Source organism: Magnolia sinica, chromosome 11, assembly GCF_029962835.1.
Source record: "Magnolia sinica isolate HGM2019 chromosome 11, MsV1, whole genome shotgun sequence".
In the NCBI taxonomy this organism is placed as follows: domain Eukaryota; kingdom Viridiplantae; phylum Streptophyta; class Magnoliopsida; order Magnoliales; family Magnoliaceae; genus Magnolia; species Magnolia sinica.
Genome location: NC_080583.1, coordinates 60,595,470 through 60,614,843, shown reverse-complemented (window position 1 = coordinate 60,614,843; position 19,374 = coordinate 60,595,470). Strand labels below are relative to the sequence as shown.

Sequence of the window (19,374 nt, the reverse complement as noted above, 5' to 3'; positions counted from 1 at the left end):
TACCATGGGCTTAAAAATCAAGTCAATCCATGACTTGGGTGGGCCACACCACATACAATAGTTGAGACGGGTTACCCTCCCATTAAAACATTCATAATCATTTATTGGACCCATGGAGATGTAGTTCAAAAATTCAGCCCATCCATTATGTGTGTCTCACTTGGATGAGGGATCATACCAAGTTTTAGACGCATCCAAAACTCAGGTGGGCCACACCAAGTACTTTTATATATTTTAGGTATGTCTTCACATGGTTTTAGATGGTATGGCCCACCTGAGTTCCATATACAGCTGACTTTTAGGATATCCCATAAACTAAAAGGGACCCATCAAATGCAGGGTGTTGATGTTCGACACACATCACGGTGGAGCCCACATTGCTCGACCTCACGGGAAGTTCCCATAAGGTCGACCTTATAGTACCATTTCCACACACATATGTGTGTGTGCGCGCGCGCGCGTGTGGTGGTGAGGTGTAGTCTTTGTGACATTCAATCCATGATATATGGATGACCAGATTGATATTCCTGCCATGTATATACTTATGGATGATGGGTATACCTTATTCCAGTTTCCTTCTTAAGAAACACATCTATCACGTGATGCCAAGCTAAAGCCAATATTAACTTTGCAACTGTTTTGGAGTTCACCAGAGACCTTGACGTCCACATCTAAGCCAGGGACGTTCATCAGAAGTCCTTTTGTGCAGTTACACGTAGCACCAACTCCAAGATCTTTCTCTAGTTCTACGATCACCTTCAATCCATTGCAGCATGGAGTTGGTGGAGCAAGCATCAAGCCATTCAACGCCCCCAGGCATGGCTGAAGGTTTGTTCCGATGTCAGTGCATGTGGTGGCAGAGGCCGAGTCAAAGCAGTTGATGAAGAGTGCTAGAAGCGTGAAAACTGACCCAAACTTCACTGCTACGCTCTCCATTTCTTCTTCTTCTTCTTCCTTTCTCTACCCAATGCAGAAGCACAGTGATTTGTGCAAGATGTAATCCCTTCTTTATAGAGGCGTTGGTGGAGGGAGTCTTGTGATCGAAGCACCATACGAGCTGCTCGTTTCGCATGTGGAGGCTTCGAAGGGTCTGCACGAGGTCCGTGCATTTACCTACTATTACATGGAATTATCAATATAATAGTATGAGTTCTTGGTACCTTATCACGGTGCAAATTCCTCGATGGACCAAGTCTGCCTTCCTATGACCACAACCACCGTTAGATGGCGGGCTGGCGATAAATCAAAGGCGGTCCCGGCATTGACCCAACTGGATGATCAGAACCATTGAAGATATGGCATAAGATGATTAGCAAGAGTGAAAATTGTCATGTTGTCTATTTTGCAGAATTTTAATGCATGGCTGTGATCATCCAATATGGTTTATTCCAACCTCATATGCAGTCCATGGCATATCCATCAAATGCATTGGTACAACAAAGTAACGTTTGGGTCCACATGCGCCACACATAGGAATTTTAACCTTACCACATACGGATTTGCAACATAGTAAGGCGAAAGGATTTGTACAGGTTAATTGTTCAGTGGCATTAGTGTTGGTAAGTTGCATGCTCTTCATTAAAATAATAATAATAATAATAATAAGAGTTGGAGTGATTCATGTTGCCGGATGAGTTCTCCTCGACCTGTGAAACGTGGATATCACACCCTCAAGTGGCTTCGTAGTCAGCGTCCAAAGAAGCTATCATGACCAGGCGGCAAACAATATTCGTTTTGTCGAAGCTGATGGGAGCGGCCGAGCCGCCCATAAGATCGATTCATTCTCCATAGTAGGATCCCTCCGAACCATAGTTAAGACTAACCCTGTTTTATTAAGGAACGCCATATACAGTACAACATTAACCATCAGCAATTCAACATTCACAACCACACATTCTCACAAATAATAATAAATATCTAATGAAACATAAAAGACTTCACTACATGAAAACAGCCGCCGGTAAAGGCCCAGAAAACCGCCGGCAAAGCCTTTGCCTGCGGTCATGTAACAGCCGGTAAAGCCTGCGTCGGTAAAGGCTTTACCGGCAGTCACATTCCTTTACTGACGGTTGTGCTGGCCACCGCTACATGTGGGATTTACCGGTGGTTGCGCTGGCCACCACTTCATGTGGGATTTACCGACAGTTTGTACTCTAGATGGGTGCTCAAAGATCTTTGTCGACTGTGTCTAGATTCACACCATTAATAATCTAATTAGGAAAATACAGTCCACAGGACTACTATTAAGAGAAAAATGTTGATACTCTAACAGTGTGATGGATGATACACATACTCAGAAATAATTAAGAAATTGCTTATGACAGATACAAGTAATTCAAATTAGACTGTCCAAATTATGGGACACAATTAAGATGTATCATTAATCAAAATTCACACTTATTTGATTATCTGGAGCTATTAAATTGGTGGATATTTATTTAACCATTTAAAATGAAAATACAAGTTTTCACAAACCAAAGGTTGGGATTGCTCGACGCATCTGATTTTGGGACCATTAATCTGCTACTGTGTGTTCCACTGTAATCATTTTAGAGTGCATGCTTATCAAGTGTCATATGCTGCTAAAGTACATCGAACAACTCCCCTTTTTTTTTTTTTCCACACGCACACACACTCACGCCATAGTGGGATTTCACCACCCATGGATACTGAAACCCTTGACCGGGTGTTGAAACTCCTGGGAGTCTACTACCGGATCAAGATCCAACAATTCCCCTTAGTTTATTGTAGGGGTAGTCAGTGACCTGTCGATTTGGATAGTCTGGATGGGTGCTCAAAGATCTTTGAGCACCCACCCAGTGATTGTTTTCCTGTAAAAAAAAATATACATGCCTATGTGGCTCTTTTACATGCATTGAGCTGCAGCAAATAATATTTACAATAATAAATTGAATAGTTTCAAAAAATAAAAAATAAAAAAAATCCATCAATCTAGCTCCCATTCATCCATGCTTAAAACCTGCAAAACAAAATAGCAAAAAGAAATTAATTGGTATCAAAGTTAGAGATTGGAATTCAACTCAATATTGTATCAAAATACATATTAAAGCTACAAGTTCGGTACAAATGAGTCAGATGAACATACACATTAAGAAGTTTATAGGTTTTTTGGGATGGCAGTGTATCGGACAATTTTATTCCCATCCCAACTAGAGTAATTCCATCACAGCAGCATATAAGATTCAAAGTTCAAAAGAAAGTGATCATAAAAGAGATAGAAATGTCAAAAGATGACTAACAAAGAGAACTATGCAGAGAAGGATGAAGACTACCTCATTTTCATTAATTGCTGAAATGTTCAAAGAATTTGGAGAGGATGACCTGTTTGATGTGGATAAGGAACTTCTGGAGGTTGTTTGTTTTGGGATAATCTTGCAATGCTGCAAGGCTTGTTTGTATGTATTCTGTCAGCAAACAGAGAATATTAATCAATATTAAACAGACGGTAGACAATTCTGACATTGTTAAATTGAAGGACCAGTAAAACACAAACATCAAACCAAACTACTAAAGGGGATAACAGGTAAATTTATTATAAACACAACTGTAGATTCTGAGTTTGCTGAATGTTCACAGAACATCAACTGCATAGTACAACAGCATCCTACACTAACTATGATGTTTAAATTTCTCCCTAGACTTAAGTTGCTTGGATGCATAAACAGAAAAATAGCTCCTTGTGCCAACAACCCAGAAATTTCGAGTGATCAATAAAGTAGACAGAACAGGCTAACATGCTTATGCATACACTCCCATGTTATACAGTCAGACCTATGACATTAATACTATAATTTGGAACTTTGGATTTAGAATCTACCTTAATCTTCTGCGATATCCATAGCCCAACATCAAGCAGTAGCTTGTTTCCTGAAGCATCCTCTTGGTCCATTGATCGGATGCTTTCGGCAACAAGCTCCTGTCCCGCACCTTCTGCTACAACAATAACCATGAGTCAATTCTCTTTGTGATTTTGGTAAAATGACTTACATTGCCCACAGAGATATCATGGCCGGCTAGTTCCATTTCCTGGTCAAAACATAATATGTTATGGCCACAAATTGAATGTGTAGACAACAGCAAAATCTGAGTTCCTTAAGATGGTGTTTAGATGTGTAGACAACTCACTTAACACAGCTCATGTATTGCATAATGGTTAAAGAAATTAAGCATGCAATAGCAGCTGCTCAACACATCAAGCATTGATTAAGATGTTAAAAGGAAAGTCATATTCCAACAAAACCATGATAGGAAGAAATCTGCATCCCAAGCATTGATTAAAATGTTAAAACACACTAACAAAATACAAAGAACTACAAAATCAATAGAGGAAATGATGCACTTCTGCAAGAAAGATTTAAAAAAAAAAAAAAAAAAAATCAATCACAAAAGAATAAGTACAACAACTTGACAAAATAAGACATCTTATGAACATGCATAATCCTCCACAAACATCCACTCCCATCCAAGCACAAAAAATTGTAAAATGCAATCAAACTTAAGCTAGAGTACTCAATATTTTGAAACATCGCATTCCCTGCAAAAACTTCAGCATAAAAATGAAACACATATCCCCTAGAAAGAACACACAAAAGAGAGAGAGAGAGAGAGAGAGAGAGAGAGAGAGAGAGAGAGAGAGAGAGAGTAAAGAAATAGATTCCACCAACAAGATGCATAAACCTCTGGCAATGCAATATTACAGAATGAATTAGATAATGAAGCAGCAAGAGAAAAAAAAAATCACAACCATTACAAGAAAACTACTCATACCACATAAATACATCCTCATATTATCATTGGAGCAAGCAGAAAAAATTTAAAACTAAAAAGACAAACACATGGAAAAGGTTGCATCATGTGGTAAATGGCTGAAAGACAAGGCAAAATCAGTTACCTTCACAACAAGCAGGGATAAGTCACAACAGTCGCCCCAAGTTTAGCAACAGCTCCAAGAAGAAATACCTGACCAAAGAAGTATTATAGAACATGCGGAGCACCACGCACAAACTGTACATCGGATCGAGATGAGATTTGGAGGTTTTGGAGTCCATCCCTGGCTGACCAGGGCCAAGGTGGCCTTTTTCTCAATAGTGGGCCCCACACACATGCGGCCGGGATCACACGCACATCCGTCTGGGTCATTGTTGCTATCCACACGTGGGATCATCTTTTGGTTCAGGTTTTTATCCTCTTTTATCCTCTCATAGCCGTTTTTCATGAATCCTAACCCTAGATTACATGATCCCTAATTGATTTGTCCCTTTTTATCACCTTAGGGTTCCCTGAATTGAAATTAGGGAATCCCTTGGATTAGGGACTGATTTTTATGTATGAGTAGTTGATTTTATTTTCCTTTAACATCCTTTGGTTTATAATTTTTATTGGTCCAGTTCTAGCCTGTGTCGGCTTGGACCCGCATAGATTCCCCTTTTTTAATTGAATGTTTGGATTTTCATGTGGGACGTGGAATTTGTGTGATTGTTTCTGAATTGGTAGAATCTAAGCCTGAAATCTTGCATATCATATTTAATTTACAGGTGTCATCCAAAGTCAAAAAAACAACCCAGGCCACATGCAATTTAAGTGCTGAAGTATTAAGGGCCTGACACCTACAAATTGAGTTTTCACAACAAACATAAAATAAATTCATTACATTTGACTAACTAAATCATATAAACATTCAGCTCAAAAAATGTCCATCAAAGTAAATGGATTACATAACCAAAAAAAAAAAAGTTTTTATTTAAAAAATGCCCTACAGAACTATTCCAATCACATAAGATCTTAATAGGCTATGAGCAATACATTTCCATGGTTCTTTCTAAGATCTAGGAACTCAAAGACAACTCCATTGATATAAACTAACATTCTCCCAGTTGACTCAACACTTTCCTTCTGAAAGAAAAACTGCCAAGACTCGGCAGAGTCACAACAAAAGGCAGATATGAGTTTCCATGGAGCAGCTGTTTTGAAGGGGGGTATGTCTAACTAGACATGGGAAAATCCCGATCCAAAGCAAAGTACTTCTGGTCATTGGCAAAATCAGTTCACAAGAGGATGGCAATTAACTTTAACCACTGCCTAGCAATTTCCAAAAGACATACATACCTTGTATATCTTGTGACAGAAAGCCTGAAGCAGTCGAAGCTCGGCATTGGGATGAAACAGCTCAACCTATTGCAGAATGCAGGAGAGAGTCAGTTGATTTTCTTCCAAGGGCACCAAAATAGCAGCATTCTATCAGTCAATACATGAGAAGCATCTCAATTGCATATCAACTGGGTTTCAATAAACTACTAGCTTAGAAAAGCAGTTGTCCTCTTTTAAGAAAGAGTGGGATAATAGGCTCATGCATTAAGGAAACCTTGAAGAAGACGAGGACCACATCGAATAGAAGTGCATAAACAGTTGCAGAAATTAACCTTGGTTTTCAAGTCGTTGATTACATCCCCTATAGTACTCCGTTTGGGCAATCTAATAGTGTGAATAACCACCTAAAAAGAAAGCAAAAGACACCTAAGTTTGTACTTGATCCAGAATTAGATGACTCTTATGGTTTGGGATCTCACCTCATCTTTAGTGGAGTGATGCAAAGCAACTTTCAGAGTTTTCAAGCCTTGCAATTCTAGCAAAGGTATGTCCAACACTTCATAATTCAGGATATCGGAAGTCTGCACTAAAAGAAATGAAATTGGAAAATTCCAGTCATTCATAACATGTTATTGAATATAATTTCTCAGATATAGTAGCATGACCAAAATAGTAAGACAAGCAGAAGGCACTGTGATGGACAACCTGGTTGTAGTGCACCAGCATGTCAGATAGATGTTCTACACCCCGGAACTTGATGGGTTGGGGCTTAGGCTGTTGAGAGTAACGGTTGTGAGAAGCATTGTTTTAAATATCGACGATATCGGCTGATATATCCCACGATATATCTTGTATCCCACCAGTGCGATTCAAAACGCACAAGCAATGCGATATATCCCACATGTTCAATTTAGTGAGCATTTTCAAATTTTGATGCTCTTATTTTCTGTAAATCATGTTAAATTAGTGTCAAATTGTTATAAATTCATGATTTTTCATGTTCTGCGTGAGAAATAATTGATTGGGAGCTTCAATTTTGAGATTTGGAGGAGATGGGCCAAGTTGTGAAAAATTGAAAAAAAATCAAAATTTCCCAATTTCTCGCAAATTGTTTGCAATCTTTGTGTTCAAACATCACATCAAATGTGTCTGTAATCGAATTTAGTGAATCTTATTTTTCTTTTGAATGTATTGCTACTTGTGTTTCCACATGTCTTTTTACATTTATAAATTATATGAATAGACATTGAATATACTTGCATGAATTCAGTTAAACAACACATAGATTAGGACCCCGTAGAAAGAAAACCTATTATGTGTACTTATTTTTTGTAATGTTTTGATTTAGATGCTTGTATTGATGTTTTTTTAACAATCCCTAAAGTTTCATCTAAAAATTCAACCAATTTCCCAATGTTTCCCCATGTTTCCAACAATAGCGATACATTACACGATACAACCGATATATCCCATGTGATAACCGATACATATCCATATCTCAAGAATGCGATACCTAACGCGATACCGATATTTTGAACACTGGTGAGAAGTAAGCCAAGTTTTTGTTGGATCATCCAAGCCAAGTTGGCGAGCAACTCTCTCCACAACATCATCATAGGTGAAAAGCTTTGACCTAGATATTTCAATCACGTCAATGGAGAAAAATAAAAAAGTTAATGGGCTGTCAGTACTAAGGAATGGGGTGTATTAAAATTTTAAAAACATCGTCATAAATTTAACATCTGTTAGCAATTCAAAAAGTCACACATCACCTTTAATGTTCGCAGATCAGAAGGGGCTGATTCATTAAAAAAAAAAAGAAGGTATTATTAAACATTCAAGAAGATCTGGGGAAAAAAAAAGCACGTAACAAACAAAAACTTCCACTTAGTAACAGTTATAGCTTCTCTCTCACCCCAAAACACTGGATTGCCTTTATTTATTTTTTTTATAGGAAATTAGCCATTGAAACCCATTAACTATCACCAAAACATTAGCACTGGGAGCCTATGGCGCACAACACTTCAACTTCCATCTGTAATTTTTAGATCAGAAGAATATGAAAAATAACATCCCTACAAGCTCCATGAGCTGCAGTGACAATTTGAAAGCACTAGGCAAATTAGCAACGAAGTTGTGTCCTTATGGTCACTCTCATCAGGATAAGATTCGGAAATTATGGTACACCGTGGGGAGCATTAAGGATAAGATTCAGAGCCTTAATCTGGTGATCAATCACATTTTCAGAGAGGGGAATTCAGTGGCAGATGCACTAGCAAGAATGGCTAGTGAGGGCTACCCCGATATGATCTACACGCGCCGCTCCCAGATTCCGAGGTTAGCCAGAGGAGCTTTACTTCTAGATAACGCAGGGATTGGTGCTCTAAGATGTCAGTGATTGGGGTGTTGGTTTCCTTTCCTTCTATTCAGTTTCTTGTAGAGTTTTCTCTTCTTTGAAGGTTATCTTTTAACCTTCTTGTCCAGTTTGTGTCACATGATAGGTGAGGCCGCCATCCTTTTTGTTGGGCACACCCGAATGGCTGTATATTTTGTTGATCAATGAAATCCCTCTGGCTAGAGCCATTTAAAATTTTTTTTTTTTTAAAAAAGGCCAGTCGCATCAGAAGCAAAAACTTAACTACTGGGGAATGGTTACTACATGACACCAGAACGGTTAGAAACTCACTCATCATTCAATTTTAGAGATGAGTTTAATGTGGACAAACACCATGAGTTTATTGATCAGGATCTACGAAGTCAAAGGTATAGAGCATAGCAGCACAACTGTGATGGTAAACATATGGATCTCATGTCATGTTTATAGATTTTACAAAATACAACTAGTTAAAAGAAATTTGAAGAGAATACAGCATGAGCACTAAAAGAAAAAGCCCGCATCACTATTTCACTAACCTCAAGCAAATATTCCACCCTCTTATCTTCAACATGATCTAGAACAAATTGCAACAATTCCTGTCCAAATAATTCATCAGAGCATGCATGTAGCTAGATTCCTAAATTGGAGCAGAATGGTGATTACTATGATGGACATTTAGAGAAGTTGAAAATATCTACTGGATATCCAGAAGGTATGCCTAAGATTGGATTCATTTGGACCCCAACCATGAAGCCTTGTCCCTGAAGGAAAGTAAAACATCTATCAAATAACAACAGGATCCTTTTCATTGGCCAAATCAACCATATTGGTTTTTTTAAAGAATATGATATGTATTGGCTAATATTTTGTTCCAAGTCGCCAAGAACCAAAACCTTAGATAATGGCTCGTTCAACTTCACACCTTTTTATCTATGCTTTTGGCTCTTCTACTTGAGGACTTCATCTCACAGTTCTCAGCTTGACAAAAAGGAAAAAAGGAAAAAGGAAAAAGAAAGAAAGAATGTTACCACCATTAGCAAGTAACAATGTCCATTTTTTCACATTAATGTGGACTTTACCACAGGCCAAGATGATGACTAATTTCCAACGAATAAAAGAGTCAAATTTTCCAAACAACAAATCTTTAGAAATGACAGATCATGAGAAGAACTTCGATCACGCCCTACAAATAAAATTTACTATTTAACACAATACATTGCATCATTTGTATACCACATCTAATTAAGAACACAATAATCTCAAAACATAATAAAAGAACTATTCAATTGGTGTGAAAATTTACCCCGATACTACTGTAAGTCATAGTCTTTCCCTTTTTTGCTAAGTGTCTCTACAAATGATAAATCAATGTCGATCATCATATACCATCCAATCAAGAACCTTCTAATGGGCACTTTAAGTGATACAGTTTGCATTCACTTTCAATAATGAAAAACCCATTGATCAAACAGTTAGATTGTTAGATCAATCTTTCAGAAAATGGGGTCAAATCGGTCTTTCAAAAGAAAATCAGAATGATTTTTGGGATGCATGTAATCCAAGGTTGCCCACATTTCCAATACCAGTTAAATTGCGCCATAATAGAGCAGACCATCTTTCTCATTTCTTGACAGAAACTGTTGTCCCTGAGTGTACATGGAATGGCTACCTCTATGTTCTGCTCTTTAGTTCCACATTGCATTTTAAACTTTTTTGTACTGCAGGTAGAGTTCACTCGACCTGGAATATGCCATGGGTTTGCACTTTGGATTGATTGGGTGATGGACGCGAAGAATGAAATTATTAGATCAACAGGGCCAGGTAAACATCTGCAATAAACAGATGGTGTCTTACTCCCATAAACTTCTCAGCATTAAGCTTAAAACTTCAAGAATTCAAAGCTTAAAACTTTAAGTGATACAGCTCCACAAATGTAAATGGGCCATTAGCAGTGTGGATGATCAAATATAAAATAAATAATACATACAAGTAGATGTATGCCTATGATTGTGTTCTCTTGCACAAGGAGCAAATTGGGATGCAAATTTCATACTACTTGTATCGTTCCCATGCAGTAAAAAGCTTTGTGGAGCCTACTGTGCTGTGTACGTGACATCTACTCGGCCCATCATTTGCACCAGTTAGTGTTAGGATGAGGACAAAAAAATAGGCTAGATCCAAACTCAAGCCTTCGAAGTTCTTTTCTTTCTCCCAATTCCATTCTCTTTGGTTTTTTTTTTCTTTTTTCTTTTTTCTTTGGTGGAATTTCCACATTTTCAGATCTTGGAAACTGTTTTTCTTTACTGGAGTTAATCTGAATTTTCAAAGCTAATGCCCCCTTTTCCTCCCTACAGTTGTTCCTTTTTCATTATCTTTTCTTTTTTTTCTTTTTTCTTTCTTCTTCTTTTTTTTTTAAATTTTTTTTCCTTCTGTGTTGTAGTTTTACTTTCCAATTTCATTCTACATTTTCAGAGCTCAAAAATCTTGTCTTTTTATTCAGCATTTTCATATCTCATTTCGAGTTGGTGGCTGAGCTAAAAACAGTGAAAATCAACCGCGACTATCTAGCATCATTGATGAGATTTCAAGGCTAGCTACATAAACATTTCAAGAATATGACCAATGATATCTCCAAAAATTTGCTCCCCAACTTTTATGAAGGAAAATGGCCCCAAAACATGAAATAGGATCCATTTTCAAGCATTTCCTAGGAACCAAACATGTGCAGCAGCCCTTGCTAATGGATTCCATTTCCATTAAGGCTACTTTCTAGGAGCCAAATGAACCTCTGAAAATACATTAATTTTCAAGATGGTCTATTATCAGATGGAATCAGAGAGCAACAGGTGCTCTCAAATCCTTGCCTTCCTCGTCATGGTCAACTGTTCGAATCTTTACAATCTGACTAGAATCTTATACAATACCTACTGTATTAGATTTAATTTTGTTGGGTCAGATTGGGGCAAACCGTATAATGAAACCAATCAGTCAAATGACAAAACATCGCATGCTCAGATTTTGCGCAAACACATAAATCTTGATTAAAAATTTTTTGTAGCTACTAATGCTGAAAAAGATAGCACATAGAATACATAACATGCTGTTAGACAGGCTCACATACCTTGTATAGCTAGTATACCTTGTATAGTTTGTTTCCATAGGTAGAGGATTCTGATTTTATTATTTTCCTTGTATAGATGCCTGTAATGTCTATATATTCAACCCCTTTGGGTTATCTCAAATATAGAAAACCTTTCAGCTCCTCTCTGTTTACATGGTATCAGAGCTTCACTGATCCAAATCTAGCACCACCTGTCACATCCGCCCATCCCTGCTGCATCCGGCCACCATCTCCGCTCGTCCGACCACCCCTGCGTCGTCCGGCCACCCCTGTTATGTTGTCCGGCCACCTTGCTACGTCCTACACCCCTATTGCTCGCCCCTCTGCTCGTCCAGCACCCCTGCGTCTTTGATCTATTGTCGTTACTGTTCCAGATCCAGATCTGTTATTACTGTTGCTATTCCGATCCTGATCTTGATCCAGATCCAGCACCCCTGCATCTCCTGCGTCTCTGATCCACATCTGTACCCCTGCGTCTAAGATCTAGATCCAGCACCCCTGCTTCTCAGATCTGATCCACATCTATTGTTGTTGCATCATCCAGCACCTCTGTTACTATTGCTCTAGATCTAGCTTTGCCCGATCCAGTAACCCCTGTTGCTGTTCCAGATCTAGCTTTTCCCAATCCGGCGCCAGATCTCAATTTTCTAGATCCAGTGCCCTTGGTGCTATTGCTATTCCGCTAGATTCAGACACTACAATCCCTTGGGTATCTCCTGTTATACGGTACATCTAAAACCTTCTTCTGCCGTAACTCTTTGCCTGCTTTACATTACTTCCGATCAATGGATAAGGACTCATCACGTACAGAGGCCCCACGTTGTAGTTTTGATGGTACCAACTATTCGCTATGGGCCATTCATTTTCAGCACTTCCGGTCATGGTTTGTAGGGAATAATTGATGGATCTATTACTATCCCCACTTCCATAGATGTCGACAAATTAGCCAATTGGGAAATGAACAATGGACAGATTATTACCTGGATTCTTGATTCGGTCGATCGGTCCATTGTTGTTGGCCTCACACCTCATCGCACTGCTAAGGCAATGTGAGAGCATCTCCAGACAATTTATCAACAGAGTAATGCGGCCCGGTTATACCGTTTGGACCAGGATCTCGTTAACCTTATTTAGGGTGACGACAGTATTCAATCTTTTTACTCCAAAATTGTCACAATTTGGACTGACATGGCTATGATGGATCCAACATTTCCTCATGACTTTAAGATATTCCAAACTATGAGCGAGAGTGCATAAGTTTGACAATTTCTTATGAAGTTACGTCCAGAATTTGAGCATTGTCGAGCCGCTCTCTTGAACCGTAGCCCTACTCCTTCATTAAATTCAGTTATTAATGATTTATTAGCTGAGGAACAGTGACTGAAAGTTCTCTCTCTTCCTTCTTCAACTCTGGGATCATCTGATGTGGTGCTTATTGTGTCCACCACTACACCAACACTTGGTTCCACTCCTTTGACTTGTCACAGCTGCAACAAGGTGGGTCATGTTGTTGCTCAATGTAAAGAATGGTGCGCGTATTGTCGACAGACTGGTCATGGTATTCAAGACTGCCGAACACGTGCCTATGCATCTTCTTTCGACCGTGGATGTGGTAGTCGTGGTCATGGTCGTGGTCGTGCTCTTTCTGCTACTGCTGCCACCATTTCTTCCGCGTCGTCTATTAGTAATTCTACATTTACTATTTCTGCTGATGGTCTTTCATCACCTTTGACTCTTGCGATGCTCCAGCAAATCATTCAGGCCCTTTCTACGGCCGGTATGTCAAGTACATTCCCATCTTTTACATGGTTCTTCGATTCGGGTGCTTCCAATCATATGACTGGTACTGTATCTCATCTTCGTGACATTCGTCCCTACACCGGCAATTAGACTATTTCTACTGTGGATGGCACTAGACTACCTATTCAGTCCGTTGGCTCATTAACTTTCTCTCCTCTGCTCATTGCCAATTCACCCTTTGTGATGTGTTTCATGTCCCTAACCTCTCCTCCAATTTAATTTCAGTTGATCAACTCACATCCAATAACTGCTTACTCATATTTCTTCCCAACTGTGGTTTTGTGCAGGATCTGGTAACGGGGAAGGTACTTGGGATGGGTAGGTGGCATGGTCGTCTATACGTGCTGGACTTTGATCCATCTGTCACTCCGGCTCATTATTTTTTTTTCTCTATCTTCATCAGATACTTGTTCGGCAAATAAATTGTGGAAATTGTGGCACTTTCGACTGGGTCATCCTATAATGTCTCGAAAAAATCCGTACAAAGATCTGAGTACAACCTCAGGCAGAAATCACCCAGGACCAAAACCTTTATAAATTAGGTTAATGTTAACAAGTGCTAAACTAGAGCGCTTATGAAATTAGCACTAATCACTTTAAATATGATCTGCATGACTCAAACCGTGCAGTATCATTGACGCTACGTTACCCTGAAATCTAGAATCCATCCCTAAACCCAGTTGCTCTCGGGAGCACACCGAAACTCCATATCGGACCTGGACCGCACGTCGAAAGTCTGATTACCCCGAAACTATACGGATATGACCACATTACTAGACTTGACAACCCCCTCAAAAATCAAGTCCTAATTGTGTCTAGAAATGCACAACTTGAGCCTGGAGCAAAGTGTGTGAGAAACATGAATATATTTAGAAGTAAATTCTGAATTTAAGTAATCTGAGTCGTGTCACTTGCGGGCCAAATATAAGGATTCAGACCGTTAGAATCTGACCCAAATATACCCTCGGATCAGGAGAAATGCCCCCTACATGTCGATGTACCTGTGGCCCTGATTGAGTGCCGGTGACAGTTAAACTGAAACTGGTCCGCCACGGCTGATCTGCAAACCTGATTGGAACGAAAACTCAGCCTGACCTAGATCCATGGTCAGGGAGCTTAAGTCACACGTGGAAAAGGGGCCACCAGAAGTGCTCCATTGGACCGGAACAGTCCATATTTGGATATAACCTAAGTATACCTTGGCCCTGGGGTCATTTTCATCAAACCTGGGCCTATATAAGGACCTTAAACCCTCTCTCTCACTCACCCCATATGAATTTGAGAAACCCTAAGGGAGAGAGGAGAGAAAAGAGAAGGGAAAAGAGAGAAAGTGAGAGTGAGAGTTGGAGATTCTTCTTGGGATTCGATCCTACTATTCCACGCACTCAACCACCATTCCTGTATCGCTATACAGGCGATTCTGATTCCGTTCTTAGGTAAGAAAACCTAACCCTAATTTATTTTAGGGTTTCAGATAGTGTAAGTTATGAAATAGCTAACCTAATTTATGCTATAGGTTGCCAATCCACCGTTGACAAAGACTGAGTGTCTAAAATGAATCCGTTACGCGTTTACCGGCGTAAGGTGCAGACTATAAATGTATAGGTTATGGTTTTCAAGGCTTTCAATGTCGGTCAATGGTTTATTACTGATGTGAGTGCCATTTCACATGCCAAATGCGATGTTTGTTTCGCGTTTCAGATATGTATGAACTATGTGGAGTTTAGGGTATTCCATGTATTTGTAGAAAAGGCCGTATACATATGGAATTTGAAATTACGTTTGCCATGATTAATTGTCATGTGACTATACTAGTTGTATGTGTAACAACTCCTTGATGAAAGGATTTGCCTAAATACATGTTATGGCCAACATACGTTGTGTATGTTAAAAAGTGTAGTCTAAGTGTTTGTCAAAATGTCTGAATAAACTAGTAGTTACTAAATTGTACTTTATATGATTGTTGAGATATGATTCTCAACTACTTTAATTATGTGTATGATTTCCTCCATGTAACTTACATTCTTTGTCTATTTTACTTAGGGACTACATATGTGTGATTCATGTTTAAGTTGAAATCTATCAAATGCTCATATGCTAGTATGATTGGAATTGTTGATCCATTACTGTTCCGATTAGCTTGTATGATTATCTGTTATAATTGAATGTGTTTGGGACTACGGAATAGTCCAGGCAATCGGTAACAGGCATTGAATAGGTGGCTGAGGTTGATTTCGCCACATAGGTAGTGATCGATGAATTCGAGCCGTACTTGGGATGTTGGCAGTGGTTAGGTCACATGGAGTGCTTACGCACTTCATGTCGATCAACTCAACGTGCGCTCGTACCAGTCGAGCTCGTCAAGTAACCCGATTAACCGAATGTATGTTCACCATGTATGGACCCTACTGCTTGAATCTAAGGTACCAAACTCACCAGTGAAAACCCTTTTAAACCTTGGTACCTCAATCTGCTAAGACTCATGAGCTGGGTATGGTGGTATGGGACATCGTGGTTGATCTGTCGGCCTACGCTGGGGTGACGAGCCTCCCCGTAGTGTCCAGTGAGCAACACAGTCTCATGAGCCGAATACGGTGGTATGGGACACTGTATTCAAGCTGTCGGCCTACACTAATAAGGTGACGAGCCCTTTGTAGTGACCTCAAGCGTACGCTAAGACTACGTAGAGGCGACGAGCCCTTACGTAGCAATAGGAGTACACTAGGCCTGCACTGATAAGGTGACGAGCCCTTTGCAACGACTTAGAACTGCAATATCGTATGAGAATTGCTAGGACTGACGACCCTAGAATGGATCATTGTTTGAGAATTAATATAAGGGAGGTACCTTAGCTTTCCAATCCTGCTGTATGAAAAGGACTAATAAGAACTTGGTAATCATATTCATGCACCACATTGCATGTGCCATTTGGTGATGTGTAGAGAGTACGAGGAAGTGACTGACATGCGCGACCGTTAGATGAAGATTCGCTGAGGGAGTGCAGGCGAGGGCATGCATCATTTATACATACCATTCCTGCATTAATCAGAGTACTTAGGGATGTTGATTGTTCTGCTTTATCATTATTGCTTGACTGAATTGATAACATGTTAACCTTTGTTTTATTGTTCCACTGAGTTGATCACTCACTCCTACGTTACGGGACGGTGTCTTGAACACCAACCAGACCCTATTGTAGGTTCAAATGATGGCGTAGCCTGCGAGGCGGAGCTGGACTTTGAGGGCGATGAGGAAGCATTCTCATATATGCAGTATTCAGGCGGGTTCTCGTAGACCGTTCTGAATCGACGGGGCTTCAGGGTTATACTTGTAGTGCACTATTACATTTTATTTGACATTTTGTATTTTGAAACAATACATGTAATTATTGACCTGGCAATGCATACATACTTTGGGGACTTATACTGATTTGTAGAGCTGTACACATTTGAGTAAGTCTTCCGCTTGCGTATTACAACTGTCCTTGGATTATGTTTTGCTGATTTAGCTTAATCTTATTCATGTTTTATGCCCTAATACAAACAACATTTAATCATCATAAAATATGTTGCACAAGTGATGTGTTAGAACTCGGGAGTTGGACTTTTACTCGACCCCCGATTTTCAGGGCGTTACACATCCACATTCCGATCGGTTAATTCATTTAATTTCTTCTGGCCTATTAGGGAATGTTTCTCTTAATAAAAAAGATTTTGATTATTCTTGTTCATCTTGTTGTCTTTCAGAAAAGTAAGTGTATTCATTTTCCTCTAATTACTACAAAATCATCTTCTATGTTTGAACTAGTGCATACAGATGTCTGGGGTCCTTCACCAATTATGTCTCTCTCTGGGTTACGATATTATGTTATATTCATTGATGATTTCGCATGTTACACCTGGATTTACTTTCTGCACTTGAAGTGACAGGTTTTTGAAACATTTAAGATATTTCACTCTATGGTGAAGACTCAATTTCGAGTTCCAGTTCAAACTCTCTACTCTGACTCGGGGGGAGGGGGGGGGTGAAATATCTCTCAACCAATTTTCGTACATTTCATCAGGGTCATGGGATTATTCATCAGACAACCTGTTCTAATACTCCACAACAGAATGGGGTGGCTGAACGAAAAAGTCATCATATTATTGAAACTGTCAACACCCTGATGACAACTATAAGTGTTCCTCGTTATTTCTGGGCAGAAGCAATGTTACATTCAGTCTACTTGATTAACCAGATACCAACCAACGTTCTAAATAGTAAATCTCTATACTTTGTTCTCAACGGCTTACCTCCTGCATATTCCACATTTCGTGTTTTTGGTTGTGTTTGTTATGTTCATGTAACGCCCTAAAAATCAGAGGTCGAGCAGGAGCCCAACTGCCGAGTTCCAACACATCACTTATGCAACATAGATAATGATGATTAAATGTTGTTCGTATTAGTGTATTAAACATAAGTGGGATTATACCAAATCAGCATATCATACTCCAGAGACACTTAAGTTACGCAAGCGGAAGACTGTGATAGTTGTATATATGGTGAACATGTATTGGGCCAATCGAGTTACTTGACAAGCTTGACTAGTACGAGTGTACGTTGAATTAATCGACATGGAGCACATAAGCACTCCGGGTGGCCTAACCATTGTCGACAATCAGCGTACGACTCGGATTCCTCGAACGTATCCGTTGTGACTAACTAGTATGACCACTGATCGTAAACTATTACTGATTGTCTGGACTACAGCATAGCTCCAATCACACTCCAACCAATAACATTCGCATGTGATAATCTAAGATAGCATGTGACAACTAAATCTAAACATAAATCTCATTCGAGCATTTCAACAAACACATACTACACATGTCATCATACATAGGCATTTCATCTGTAAATCACATAGTAGTAAGATAAGTTACATAAATGAAACTGTAACTATGTATAAGAGGATTGAGAATCTAATCTTAACACCCTCATTAAGTACATTACATCAAGCATTTTCTCATTCAGGCATTTTATCAAACACTTAAACTACACATATTACATATATATAATAACTTAGTTAAAACACATATTATAACAAATCCTTTCACCAAGGTATTCCCAAACATCCATCATAACAAGCACAAATCATAATTCCATATTCATTCAAACATTTAAATAAACACATGAAATGCATTATTTTCAACATAGTTCATATATATGTGTAATACACAGAAACATCATACTAAGCATATGTGATAGCAATCGAGTGAGTCATAAATCATTAACTAACTTTGAAACCCTTGAAAACCATAACCTAAACGTTTATAATCCCCACCTTTCGCCGGTAAACTCGTAACGAACTTAGTTCGAACACTATGTCTCCGTCTACGGTACATGTAACGCCCCAAACTCGGAAACCGGGCTCACAAAATTTTCGATCGCCGAATCCGGCGCCGACAGCCTCCATAGAACCCCATTCTCGGCTCCCAGCGCCCATTCGCCAGGTTCCGATCCTGTGGTGCTACGAGGAGGATTTTAAACATCAGTTTGATTCATAATAAGCATAACCAAAGGCATAACCCACAAACAACAACCAAAAACTCCATCACATTTCCACTATGATAAAAAACTTTACAAGTACAATAAGCATAAAGGGAAATACAATAATAGTGGACAAAAAGCTTCAAGATGATCTACTATGTGCTCCTGCTTCAGCGCTGTTGCGGTCCAACATCACTTGCACGCAACGATCGTGCATAAGCTTATGGAAAGCTTAGAGGGTGGTGTAAGTGTGTGCGTAAGGTAGTAATACAATTATGTAGTATCAGAGTAATGCGGAATATGCTGAAGAATCCATGAATGCTATATTAGCCGTACCAAGGTCATGCGATGTAAGGCATAAATGATGTCGGCCATACCAGGGCCATACGGTATAAAATGCAACTCAAGCATGCGAATCCTCATCTAAGTCCACATATCA

General features: G+C 39.3%; 2 protein-coding genes and 1 long non-coding RNA gene across 8 annotated transcripts; 1 reads left to right on the top strand and 2 right to left on the bottom strand.

Moving 5' to 3' along the window:
* Positions 1-2,416: 2,416 nt before the first annotated feature.
* Positions 2,417-3,987, bottom strand: LOC131218387 (ATP-dependent 6-phosphofructokinase 3-like). The gene is made up of 3 exons (XM_058212985.1): positions 3,839-3,987; positions 3,294-3,425; positions 2,417-2,980 (listed from the first exon to the last, which is right to left on the bottom strand). The coding sequence occupies exons 1-3, from the start codon at positions 3,968-3,970 to the stop codon at positions 2,948-2,950; spliced, it is 297 nt and encodes a 98-aa protein (XP_058068968.1). The 5' UTR covers positions 3,971-3,987; the 3' UTR covers positions 2,417-2,947.
* A 1,723-nt stretch (positions 3,988-5,710) lies between these two features.
* Positions 5,711-11,543, bottom strand: LOC131219217 (ubiquitin C-terminal hydrolase 12-like). Of its 6 annotated transcripts, XM_058214237.1 has the most exons (5): positions 9,408-11,543; positions 9,184-9,246; positions 9,022-9,081; positions 6,588-6,689; positions 5,711-6,512 (listed from the first exon to the last, which is right to left on the bottom strand). In XM_058214237.1, exons 1-5 carry the CDS (start codon positions 9,447-9,449, stop codon positions 6,366-6,368), a joined length of 414 nt encoding a protein of 137 aa, XP_058070220.1. In that variant the 5' UTR covers positions 9,450-11,543; the 3' UTR covers positions 5,711-6,365. The 6 variants fall into 6 exon arrangements, 2 of the variants coding, with proteins under 2 accessions (XP_058070220.1, XP_058070219.1); XR_009158059.1 differs by having other exon boundaries at positions 6,588-6,643; positions 9,184-11,537; XM_058214236.1 differs by having other exon boundaries at positions 9,184-11,539.
* LOC131219218 (uncharacterized) lies at positions 6,718-7,930 on the top strand. The gene is made up of 2 exons (XR_009158061.1): positions 6,718-6,912; positions 7,663-7,930. It is a non-coding gene; the product is annotated as an uncharacterized LOC131219218 (long non-coding RNA).
* Positions 11,544-19,374: the final 7,831 nt, after the last annotated feature.